This window comes from Phyllostomus hastatus, unplaced genomic scaffold (genome assembly GCF_019186645.2).
Source record: "Phyllostomus hastatus isolate PE091 unplaced genomic scaffold, TTU_PhHast_1.1 phas_scaffold_216, whole genome shotgun sequence".
NCBI classification, from domain to species: domain Eukaryota; kingdom Metazoa; phylum Chordata; class Mammalia; order Chiroptera; family Phyllostomidae; genus Phyllostomus; species Phyllostomus hastatus.
The window spans coordinates 16,450,464-16,462,802 of NW_025334018.1; the positions used below are offsets into that span (position 1 = coordinate 16,450,464).

The window sequence follows — 12,339 nt, forward strand, 5'->3', positions numbered from 1 at the left end:
CACCCGGGCTCCCACCACGCCCCTTCGCCCCCCGGGCCCAGACACTCACGAGAGGGTCACGGTGAAGTGGAAGCGCTGGCGCAGGCCGCGGAAGGTGATGAAGGAGCGGGCAGGGAAGCTGCGTGTGGTCACCTGGCAGAAGGGCTTCTCGAAGTCTCCGGATGGGCAGTCGCACTTGAAGCCACCCACCAGCAGGTTGACGCAGGTGCCCCCATTCTTGCAGACGCCCGGGCTGCAGCGGCCTGAGCGGGCACTCACCTCACAGTGCTCACCTGAGCAGGAGGGAAGACAGGGTAAGGACCAAGCTCCTGAGAGGAGGCAGGGACTGGGACTCCTCCCCACCTGCGTTACCTCCTGTGGTCTCCTGTGACCCCCACAGTGCTCCCAAACTCTCCCTCTTCGTCCTCCGTCTCCCCTGAGAAGCCCTAGAGCTTTCTTGGAGCTGTACCTGGCCCTCTGAGCCACTCTCAGCACATCCCATATCCCCCTCCAGCAAGCTCCTTGAAGCTCCCAGCCCCTCCCATGCCCCTTTGGGCCTCAAGAGCATAGGCCTACAAGGTCCCTGACCACAGGGCCCAAATCCTAGTAGCCTTTGGTGCCAAGTAAGCTCAGGGGTGCTCTGGCCCCTGCAGGGGTGAATGTGCATGGAAGGAAGGGCCTACAGGTCGGCTTGAAAGCCAGTGCCAACCCCCCTCCCCCTCCCTCCCACTGGTGCTTTTGTCCCTGTCAGGCGCCAAGATCAGTTTCCTTCCCTGGGGATGAGACCAGGCTTCCACTCAGATTTGTCAGAGTTATGGGGGGTGTAAGGGGGGAGGTGAGGACACCGCAGGAATGGGGCAGGGAACTCCCACTCTGAGCCCTGCCTGGGGTCCAGGCTGAGGACCTCTGTGCACTTGGGAGATGCTAAGTTTGGAACTGAGCCCTGGGAGCAGACCAGGACTCCATGGAGGAGCTGAAAATTCCAGCAGGAAAATCCACCCCTTTCTCTCCTTCCCCATTCCCAGATTCTAGAGATAGGTTCTCAGCTCCTGTGCCTAGTGACTGGCTCTTGTTTCCATGGAAACTGTTGTTCGCCTACTCTAAGCCCCCCCTTGTCATCCTCCTGGACAAAGACTCCACTCCCCTCCCCCAAGCCCAGCCCTCCCCTCTCCCCCACCACCCACAGCCGCAGCCGAGAGGAGTCAAGTCTGGAAGTTCTGGGCAGGAAGATGCAGTGAGGGAGATGGTGGCGCCCGCCTGCCACTGCGGGCTGAGTCGTGGGCCCGGCTCTGCAGGGCAGGGAGCGATGTCTAAGGCACTGGGAAGGGAGGGCCATGGGGGAGAGGTGAAGGGGTGTCCAGGGGAGAAATAGGAGCCTGCAGGGCAGGCTCAGGAGCACAAGGCAGAGGCAGGGACTGGGTCACAGGCCAACAGGGAACCCCCCACCCCCCGTCAGGACCCTCTGTTATGCACCTGGGCAGGGCAGGACTCTTCTGCTCAGAGTTGCACAGGTGCAATGATCTTAAGCAACACCCCTGTCCCCACAGCTGAGCCCCTCCGGGGCCCCTACCTCCTCCTGCCTTCCCTTCGATGCCTGGGGAGCAAGGCACTTACCGTAGCTCAGACAGGTAGGTAACTCACTGGGTATCGGGAGAGTTCAAGGTGGAGGCCCAGGCTCATCTCTAACCAGGTTTGGAGGTGAGGCCTGGAGCAAGTCACCTGACCTCAACGTTCCCCTAAAGCACAGCCAGTGTTTTCCACAGGCCAGCTCTGTCCATGTGCTACATTAACTAGTTAATGCTCACAACCGCTGTGCCATGCAAGCAGATTGATCCTTTCCATTTTAAAATTCGGAGGCACAGAGAGGTTAAGCAACTTGCTCAAGGACACAGCCACTAGTGGCAAAGCTGGGGAGCAAATCCAAGCAGGTTGGCTCTAAAGCCAGTGCTGCCCCAGAGTTACACTGCTTCGGTGGGGGAGGGGGGGAGGAGGAGGAGGACTCCCCTCTCTGCCGTCTGCAACAGGTTGGTGTAAAACAGCGCGTGGGGGTTGAGAAGGGCCAGGGAAACCCGTCCCTTACTCTGGAAAGGAGCTAGGCAGCAGACCCCTCCCTCGGCTCACCGGTGTAGCCATCGCGGCAGAGGCAAGTGTAGCCGCCCTCGCGGCTGCGGCAGCGCCCGTGGGCTCCGCAGGGCCGCGAGTAGCAGAGGTCCACCTCGGTCTCACAGTAGTCTCCCGTGAAGCCAGGTGGGCAGCGGCAGCGCAGCCCCCCGACCGGGTGGATGGGCCGGAAGAGCACCGACGAGGAGGCGATGAAGGGCGCTGAGGAGTCAAAGCGCAGCACGGACACGCAGCGCATGTAGTTCTCGCAGGGCTCGCGCAGGCAGATGTTGTCGTCGAAGGGCAGCACGCGCTGGGCCGAGATGGCCGTCAGCAGGCTGCGGTTGAGGTACAGGCGCTCCTGCAGGTCCTCCGAGGGCAGGAAGGGCGGCCCGCCCCCGGGCCCCGGCGGCTGGCCCACCGACAGGCTCACGTTGAGGATGTGGCCGCCGGGGGCGTCGGTGTCCCGCTGCACATTGAAGACCACCACGTGGTCTGGGGGCGTGGCCAGCGTGGCCGCCACCGCCTGGATGAAGAGGCCCAGCAGTGGCGACAGGAAGCGCTCCGGCGACATGTCCTCCAGGCGCAGCGTGATGCTGTGCGTGAGCATCTCATCCGTGATGATGGTGACGCGCAGGGCGCACTGGGCGGTCACACTGTGCACGCCATCTGCAAAGAGGCGGCAAGGGTCAGGACCTGGCCTGGGACTGGGATGCCAGGCCATAGACCTGGCCCTGGGCAGCGGCCCCAAGGACAGGGAGTGAATGGGGCTGAAATCCAGCCACACGTTCTCACGTTGCTCAACCGCCAAGGAGGGGCCCCCTTGGGTATAACGCCTGCAGGCAAGCCGCTCCTTGAGGACGAGCCTCCAGTGATGCCCTGTGCCATGCCCCAGGAGGTGCACAGGGATCCAGCTTTCAGAAGTTCTCCCGGCACACTTTCCCCAGACCCTCTGGTGGGAAGCACGGCACACCTTTCAATGTGTGTGCACCTTTCCCTGCCCAGGCCGTGGGTCCTGCTCCCTTCTACGAGACTACTCGGGGCTTCCCTACAGAGAACCTTATTCTGCCTTTTCCTCACCTCTCTCCAGGACCAGAGCGCCAGGAGAGACCCACAAATATAATCCTCCCGCCCCCTCAGCCTCTGTATCTCCACACTACCATACCCCTGACCCTGGCTGTGCTCCTCCCCACCCCACCCCCAGCAGAGAAGGGGGGGATGAACTGGGTCAGTGGGCCACCTGGTTCTCCTCCCACTGAGCCGCATGGCTGCTTGGGCGCAGGCCACTATCCCCATGGCAACAGCCCACACAAAGCATTCTTCCCGCCCAACTCTCTAGGTTTCTGAGGGTAGCCCGGGGGGGACTCCACCCCAGGAAATCCAGCTGAACCCCCTAGCCAATGGCAGTACCACCCACCGCTCTGACGCTCTGGAGGATGGGGGAGGAGGCACAGGTGGAAAGGCCTGAGTTGCCCAGACTCTAGACAGAGCCCCACTGGGCTCAAGTCTTCTCTGGCCCTGGGCCTCGAGCTACTCAGCGCCCACTCGCCACACAGAATTGCACCAGAATGCCTGCCACACACTCACTTGCAGACGGCCAAGTACTAACACACTCCGCTGTCTCACTCCACCCACACGCCCTGAGCCCAGCAGTGCCATACATACCTGAATGCACACACACACACGAGAATGGCTTTTATTTTGCTCAAAAATGAAAGCTGGAGGCCAAGGGGAAGGGGAAATGGCTTGGCAGGGCTATAAGCAATATTCATATTTTTGTTTACAATGCCTTGCACATAGAGGGTGTTTGGTAAATACTAAGATGTTGATGAGAACCCACTGGGTCTCCGTGAGGGGCCCTGAGCAGATACGAAAAAGCACTCTCTAGCAGGAATGGGGCAGGAGGTGGCATTTCTGGGGCCGGGTGAGAGTAGAAGAGGGGTCCACAAACAGACTCTGCTTCTCCGCCCTGCCTACTTCAGGTGGCTGACCACACCAGGTGGCTCAGGTGAGGCTGAGAAGGCCACCTCGGCCACGTCCTCGGCCACCTGCCCACCTGCCCTCCGGCCTCAAGACTTGGGATTTCGAGGCACACCTGCTCTCACAGCAAACCTGCTTGTCATCACCCACTTCTCCTCTTTCCACTCTGGTCTCACAAGCTGTTCCTTCCGACCTGGCTTACCCAGCCACCTGAACTCACCTACTCCAGGAAGCCTGCCCGGATCTATGACCTCTGGCTTCACTTTGCTCCCTCTTTCAGACCCCACTGCACTCAGGCAGGGTGCTGGCACAGAGCTCTTGCGTACCTGGGGCCTCTGCCTGATGCTTCCTTGAGCGAACAGGTCCTTCAGGTAGAAAGCAGCCCAAGGGTCTACACAAAGTGCTCCTAACTGACTAGGGAGGGGAGGGGACAGTCAAGGCCAAGGAGCAAGAGAAACCTCACCACCACTCAGCCCTGGGAAGAAGCACTCCTCCCTACATCGCCCCTCCACCATCCCAGGCCCCGCCTGTGTCCCTCACCCACTGTGTCTCTGTTGCTTCCCATCTGGCCCACCATCTGTGGCCACCTGCCCCCTATGCTATTGTCCCCCATCCCCAGCAGTTAACCTACTGCTCGCTCCTTTCTCTTTGTTCCTCTCCCCTGCCTTGACCTGGGTCACCCCTCAGGTGCCAAGGCAGTGGTGGGAACAGGGATAAGGAGTGCATTGCCTGAGCCATCCTCCTGGACACAAAGCAGTTGGGATGGCCTCTCATCCCCAGAAACACTACCTGAGCCCACAGCCCAGAGCCCAGCCAGCCACTCCTGGAAAAGCGCCAGGTCCCAGAACACGGCAGAGTCAACCTCCAAGTTTCCCTTCCCCTGGCAGATGTGCCCATGGAGGGTGCGGGCCTGGAGGGGTCTACCACTCTGGGGGCTGAACAGGCCACGGACAGGAGCTCCTGTGTGTCCTAGCGGAGTAAGAGAGAGGTGGGGAGAATTCAGGCTCCGGGACAGCCATCGGCCCGGACGGGGGCAGCTGCAGCCCGTGGGCACCAGAGAGGGGAAACCAGAGAGGCAGAAACGCGGAGACCAAACAGGGCAACACAAAGGCCCAGGAAAAGAGCCAGCAATGGAGAAAGTGGGAGAGGGAGTGAGACCAACACAGGAGATGGCGAGAGGGCACTGGGGAGGGACAGTGCAGAAGGGCCCCCATGAGCAGAGCAGAGAAAGAAAGAAGAGACAAAGAACAAGAGAAGGAAAACAAAGGGGCAGTGGGAGTCAATTCCCCCTCACCCCAGCCTCCATGAACTTTGGGGTTGCCGTGGTGACTGCCTCCAAGGGTCAGGGCTGAGGGGAGAGGGTGGGGCTAAGGCTGGAGGGCCAGGGAGGCCCTCCTCTCTACCCCAGGGGAGCTGAGGTCTGGGGTTCGGCCCTGATAGGACCCTGAGGCTGGGTGGGGCCTTCTCTGCCCCCATCCCTCAGCATCTTGCCACACTCACCTGGGGTGGACTGGGGTGAGGACAAGAGGGGGAGGCTGTCCTTCCCACCACCTGGTCTCCCAGCACAGAGAAGGACTCAGGGTATGGGAACTCCAGCATCCCGCTTTCTCCTCCTGGAGGGGAAACTGAAGCCTCAGAGGCATAGAACCTGGTCCCGGACCTCTAAGTGCTCCCACAGCCTGGCTACTGAGGTCCCCAGAGGCGTGGGCAGGGGAGGTGTCTGTCCAGGAAGGACCTCGATTTGGGGGGAGGCTGAAGCCATGCCATGCGTCTCTCTCCTGCCTCTTCCTGACCCCAGGCACAGATTCCCCTCTGGGATGTGTGTGGAGTGGGGGTGCGTGGCCCATCCATCCCTAGACCGCAGCTAACAAGGGATCCCGGTTGTTCCCAGGCTCAGGGAAGGGGCTCAGCATCCTGGGGCCGGCCCCTCCTTGCTGATGGCGCTCCCTCCCCAAAGCTGAAAGAAAGACACAAGGCCGCCCCCACCCCAGCCCTCCTCCCCCTCCCCTTCTGTCCAGGGAGTCTCCAGGCGAAGCGCTTGGCCAAGCAGCAGGAATGCCCTGCCTGGGTCCTGGCCAGGCTCCCACGCCCCAGGACTGTTCTCTCCCCACCAGATCAGGGGACTCTGCTCTCAGAAGGTGGAGTCCCCTTTGGTCCTCTGGCTCATCTTGGTCCCCCGACCCAGGCTGGTGACAGCCAGCAGGGGAGACCTGGTGTCCTAAGAACAGCCCATGGGGTGGCAAGGGGGCCCAGGAGGTCTCAGCCTGGCCCTGGCTTCACTGAAGCCCCTCCCCCAAGCTGGACCGAACCAGGGCCTCTGACAGTGGGGTCTGTTTGGACGGAGACAATGAGCTCTGGCCTCACTTCCGGTGGGAGCTCTGAAGGGGGAGCCAGGCCAGGCTCTTTCTGCCCGGAGGGAAAAGAATGCCTGAGACAAAGTCCCCCTCAGCTGGTGCAAGGCTCAGCCGGGAGCCAGAAGGGGCCCGAAGAGGCCCAGCAGCAGGGTCCTGACCCCGCAGCTCTCAGTTCTGTATGAGATCACAGGAATAGCTTGCTAGAGTGAGGAGTGCCCAGGGGGCTCCCTGGCCTCTGTGCCCCGCCCCCCGCTCTCGGGGACCCCCCAGTCTTCCATGTGCCTTTTTCACATTTCTTGGCATCCAGGGCCATGGCAGCCTCGCAAGACTTCCTCCGGCAGATCACAGGCTGGGAGGCAGGGGGCAGCCAACCGAAGCAGCCCGGCTCAGCCTGGGCGGGGCTCCTTCCCACGGGGCTCCTGCCCCTCAACCTCTGTGCCAGGCGCCAGGCAGAACAGCGTGGGTCAGGGGTTCCTGCTGGACCAGCTGCCCAGCAGCCCCCGCCCCCCGGCATCACCTGGGCCCTCCCTTACCTGACACCAGCACGCTCATGACGGCCTCCAGGGGCCGGTTGTTGTCCAGGGCCCGGCTCAGCCTCAGCTCCCCGGTGGAGGCGTTGAGCAAGACCAGGCTGAGTTCGTTTCCCCGCTCGAAGCTGTAAGTCAGGCTGTCCGAGACGTCAGGGTCGTGGGCAGGCACGCGGCCGATGGTGCCCCCGGGGAAGCTGCTGGAGCGGTTGGTGACATAGTTGTTGAAAAGGATCTCAAAGTTGCCCAGCACTGGCGGGTTGTCGTTGCGGTCCAGCAGGCGCACGTGGACCGTGGCCCGGCTCACGAGGGGCGCCGACGTGGCCTGGATGACCAGGATGTACTCCGGCCGGTCCTCGTAGTCCAGGTCCACCAGGGCGGTCAGCTCCCCAGAGAAGATGTCCAGCTGGAAGACCTCGGGGATGTTGCCCTCTACGATCTGGTACATGATCTGGGCATTGGTGCCTTCGTCCGGGTCCGTGGCTGTGACCCGGGCCACGGCCAGCCCAATGGGGCTGTTTTCTTCCACGAACACATCGAACTCGTCCTGCTCAAAGACAGGCGGGTTGTCGTTCACGTCCAGCACGCTGACCGTCACGTCCATGGGCGTGCGGGCTGGAGGCATGCCCTTGTCCACTGCGTACGCCCGCAAGACGTACTGGGCCACGTTCTCGCGATCCAGCCTGCGAAGTGTCCGCACGATGCCCGACGTGGACTCCACGATGAAGTCGCCGTCCCCGTCGTTGCCCCCCTGGAAGGTGTAGAAGACTCTGCCGTTGAGGCCGGAGTCGCGGTCGGTGGCTGAGATCTGCAGGACGCTGGTGAAGGGGGGCACGTCCTCGTAGACGCTGCCCTGGTAGGAGTCCCGCAGGAACTGGGGGGCGTTGTCGTTCACGTCGTTCACCAGGATCTCCAGGTAGGTGGTGTCGGACTTCTGGGGGATGCCGTTGTCCCGGGCAGTGATGGCCAGGGTGTAGGACACCTGGTCCTCGTAGTCCAGCTCCGCCTGGGTGGTGACAGCCCCGGTGTCTGCGTCGATCCGGAACTGGGGGATGCTGTCCTCCATAAAGTAGGTGATGCGGGCATTCTCGCCGGTGTCTTCGTCCGTGGCACTGATCAGCACCACCGTGGTGCCTGCTGGCCGGTCCTCGTTCACGTTCACGGTGTAGTGGGAGCTCTGGAACACGGGCCGATGCGTGTTGGCATCGGTGACGTTCACCACCACCTGTGCCGTGTCCTGCCGCGTGCCGTCCGAGGCGGTGACGGCCAGCACGTACTGCCGCTCCAGCTTGTAGTCCAGCGGCAGGGCGAGGGACACCAGCCCGCCTCCGCTCTGGCTGGTGATGGAGAAGCGGTTCCGGGTGTTTCCACTGGTGATCTGGTAGGTGATGACGCTGTGGGCATCTCGGTCCACGGCCGACACGGTCACCACACTGGTGCCCACAGCCGCATCCTCGTTGAGCCTCACCGTGTACTCGGGCTGCGTGAAGGTCGGGTTGTTGTCGTTAACGTCCAGGACGGTCACACTGACGCTGGCCGAGGCGGTGAGCGCGGGGGCGCCGTGGTCTCGGGCTTCCACCCCGAAGCTGTAGAAGTCAACCTCCTCACGGTCCAGCTCGGCGGCCACGGAGATCCACCCCGTGCCATTGTTGATGGCGAAGGGGAAGTCGTGCCCGACTCCGGCCAGGCGGTACTCCAGGCGCGCGTTGTCGCCAGCGTCAGCGTCGATGGCCTGCACGTGGAGAACCAGGTAGCCTAAGGGGACACTCTCCAGAACGGTGGCCTGGAAGGGGGTGCTGACGAAGATGGGGGCGTTGTCGTTGATGTCGAGGACTTGCACTGTCACCAGGCCAGAGACGTTGGAGAGCGGGGGCCGGCCACCGTCCTGGGCCCGGATCCGTAAGGTGTACTCCTTAGTGGTCTCGTAGTCCAGAGGGCTCACGACATCCAGAGCCCCAGTCTGGGCATCCAGGTAAAACTGGCCCCGGGCGTTGCCACTCATGATGCTGTAATGCACCAGGGCGTTGCTGCCCTTGTCCCGGTCTGAGGCTGTGACTCTGAGCACTGGGGCCCCTGGGGTCACGTCCTCCCGCACCTGGACCACGTAGCGCTTCTCGCTGAACTGGGGGGCGTTATCATTGTCATCCTCCACCGACAGGAAGACGGCAGCCGTGGCGCTCCGCGGGCCGGGGTCCCGGCCCTGGTCACTTGCCTCCACTGTCAGTTGGTAGGATTCCACCTCTTCCCTATCCACGGGGCCACGGGTTCGGATCACCCCAGAACGAGGGTCGATCTCAAAGACTTCCGAGGGGCTGCCCCCAGGCCCCTCCAGCAGGCGGTACAGAATGTTGGCATTGGGAGGGGCGTCACCATCCGTGGCTCTGACCGTGAGCACCTCGTAGCCCACCTCCAGGTTCTCCCTGAGGCTCTCCTTGTATTCCTGCTGCTCGAAGACCGGGTCGTGGTCATTGGTGTCAGTGACCAAGATGGTGAGGGTGGCCAGGGCGCTGCGTCGGGGCATGCCGTGATCCTGCGCCGTGACCCGGAACACGTGGGTGCTCTTGGTCTCCCGATCCAGCTCCTCGGCTGTGGTCACCGCGCCCGTGATCGGGTCCAGGGAGAAGAAGTGGTTGGAGCGGCTGTCGAAGAGGGCATCCATGGTGTACTCCAGCCGACCTGCCTCCCCCTCGTCCGGGTCGATGGCCCGCAGGGACGCGACAGCGGTGCCTGCCGGCTGGTTCTCGGGCACTGTGGCCTGGTAGCTGGGGGGCTGGAACTGGGGGGCCGTATTCACATTCCTTTTCCGACGCCCACCCGTGGACTCTTCTGCAGACCTTTCCTCTGCCCTGAGCCCAGGGGTCTGCACCAGCTTGCAGGACTGGCATCGCAGCCGTGGGGCCTTCAAGCATGGGTGCTCTTGGGGCAGGGTGAGCTTGCCCTGTGGGGAGAGGTGGCCTCCGATGCCCAGGAGGCGACAGCTCCAGGGACAGCCTTCCGGGGCTGGCGGCAGGGGGATGTGGGCCCCGGATTCTGGACACCAGACCCTCAGACCATCGTGATGTGGCACCAGATGGCCAGTCAGCTCTGTCCCTTCATCCCTGCAGCGGCTGGTGTAGAGCCAGAGGTTCGAGGCTGAGGCCGGACAGAGCCAGCCCACCGGGGCGCAGGCCGCGGAGGATCCGCGTCCTCCGGTCCCCAGGGAACGACAGGGCCCCACTTGGTCTCCCAGGAGTGGCGGCGGCAGCAGTAGCAGCAGTAGCAGCAGCGGTGGCGGCGGCAGCGGCGTGGAAAGGGGGCTGCGGGCTGCCCGGCTCCGCATTTCTCCCTGCTCCCGGCTGGCCCGGTCAACGGCGGCGGCTCCTCCTCCGGCTCCTGCCGGCCCCGCCGCGCCTCATGCCCGGGCCAGGGCGCTGGTCCCCCGGGGCCACTCGTGCGTCCCGCGGGGGGCCTGCGCCTTGCTGTCTCGGCGGGGCCGGCGCTGCGCCCTCGGATGCGCCCAGGCTCCCACCGTTCCCCGAGCCGGGCCCGCGCCCGGGTCACCCGGACCAACGCGGGCTGGCGCTGCGCCTCCACTTGCGCGCCCGGCTCTCGCCACCTGCGCCCGCGAGCTCCGCGCGCCCCAGGCCCTGCCGGCCCCCCGATCCCCGAGGTGCCCCCTACGCCCCGGCGAGATCGCCCACCTGCGCCCACAGAGCTGAACACCCGGACCCAGCCTCCACGGACGGCCCCACACTACCCGCTCGCGCCTCGCGTCCGCGCCGCGGCTGCTGCTGTCGCCGCGGCCCCGGGCCCAGCCCCACGCTCCCCCGCCTCCCGGGCGGGCCGGCGAGCTCTGCAGAGCCGCGGCCGCGGCAGCGGCTCATTACCATAGACCTGCTCGCGCCGCCGCCGCCTTAAAGTGGCGACGCCAGCCGCACCGAAGGAGGTGGGCCCCACCCAGAGCCCGCCTCCGCATAGATGCTCTCTGGTCTAGGATTCTTGTGGTCCAGAAACCCCCATCCCAGATCCCTACCACCTCCTAGGGAGGAATTAACCATCAGAAGCCAGACAGCGAATAACAGTGTCTCATCCTAAGTATGCACAGAGGTTTTCAAAACATTCTGAAGGGCTCTCGGAAGTCAAGAGCCCACCTCACATCACCTGCAACTGCTGGCTGTCGCTGGTTGCTGGTAAGAGCCCTCACTGCTGTCCCTTCCCACAGGTCTCAGGCCAGACTGAGCGGGGGAAAAAAAAAAAAAAAGGTCTTTCTCCACACCCCACCTCCTTGGGAACGCACAGTGTGGTCTGGAGCCCCTCCCCTCATCAGGCTGTGGTCTAGCCAGGCTGCCCTTGGGGTCCCACCATGGGGCAGAAGGACCCCAGCACCAGTTGGACACCGCCTGGGTGTTTCAGGGGCAGGGGAGCTGGGAGTGTCGGGGCAGAAGCCAGAGGGTATAAGCAGGCGAACACTGCCCGTTCCGAGGCCCAGAGAGGGTGAAACTTGCAGAGAGTCACAGGGCTGGGGGGGGGGGGGTAAAGTGAGTTTTAACACAGGCTTCCTAGGCCCTGGGTCCTCTCCACTGCCCACTGTCTGGAGAGGTGACCTCCTGCATAGGGCTTCTGAGTCTCTTCATCTGCAGCCCGAGGACTGGGGGGTGAGGTTTCCAGGGGCTCTACGGGAGCCCCCCTCCCCCATGTGGAAGCCGACTGTAAAGAAGAGCTGGACGGGGGTGCTCCAGAAGGGGATCCCCTCGCTCATACCCCAACTAGGGCCCCCATCTGGGGACTTCGGGGCCAACTGGGTGAGCAGCGAGGGGCCTGGTTGTCATCAGGGCTGGCTTGGGGACAAGGCCAGGGCTTTTGTCCAGCCCCACTACCCTCTGGCTATGTGACCTTGGTCAAATTCCACGGCCTGAATTTCCCTTTTGTAAAATGAGGGGTTTGGATAAGGTTAATGGTTTTCTAAAAGTATATTTAGCAGTAGAAACCGCCCCTCACCACCAAAATAAAATATGAAGTAGAAGCCCCAAATATAAAAGTGATAAAGGTAGTGTTGCAGGGTGGGCGAGGGGGTCAGGGACTTGCCCCAGCCCCACTGCTCCCCCAGCCAAGAAATCCCTGGGCCACCCTGTGGAGCCTGAGGGTCTGGAGGGACTCAGGGTGAGGGCATGGGACCAGACACTCTTTCCCAACACTGTACTCTGGTTACAGCAAGGTCACTCTCTGTGGGTCACGGCAGAGGAGCTATGAATCCCCTCGCTGGGGCCTCTGGCCCAAGGAACTTCCATGTGACCACAGAGTAATGCCAAGAATGAGAAATCAGCTTTTCTCTTTCTCCCCAGGGGAAAGGAAAGGAGGTGGGCCATAGGGACAGCAAGAGGAATTAGGGTTAGACTACATTCCTGGTCATGGGGATGAAC

At 63.0% G+C, this 12,339-nt stretch overlaps 1 protein-coding gene across 3 annotated transcripts in view; it reads right to left on the bottom strand.

The window, feature by feature from the left end:
• Positions 1-10,728, bottom strand: part of CELSR2 (cadherin EGF LAG seven-pass G-type receptor 2) — a 24,271-nt gene extending 13,543 nt beyond the window's left edge. For all 3 annotated transcript variants that reach the window (XM_045861715.1, XM_045861714.1, XM_045861713.1), the window contains exons 1-3: positions 6,947-10,728; positions 2,101-2,748; positions 50-272 (exon numbers count right to left, since the gene is read on the bottom strand). In XM_045861715.1, the coding sequence (XP_045717671.1) occupies positions 50-272; positions 2,101-2,748; positions 6,947-10,259 (4,184 nt within the window). In that variant the 5' untranslated portion in view covers positions 10,260-10,728. The remainder of the gene's footprint in view (positions 1-49; positions 273-2,100; positions 2,749-6,946) is intronic.
• Between the last annotated feature and the right edge of the window lie 1,611 nt (positions 10,729-12,339).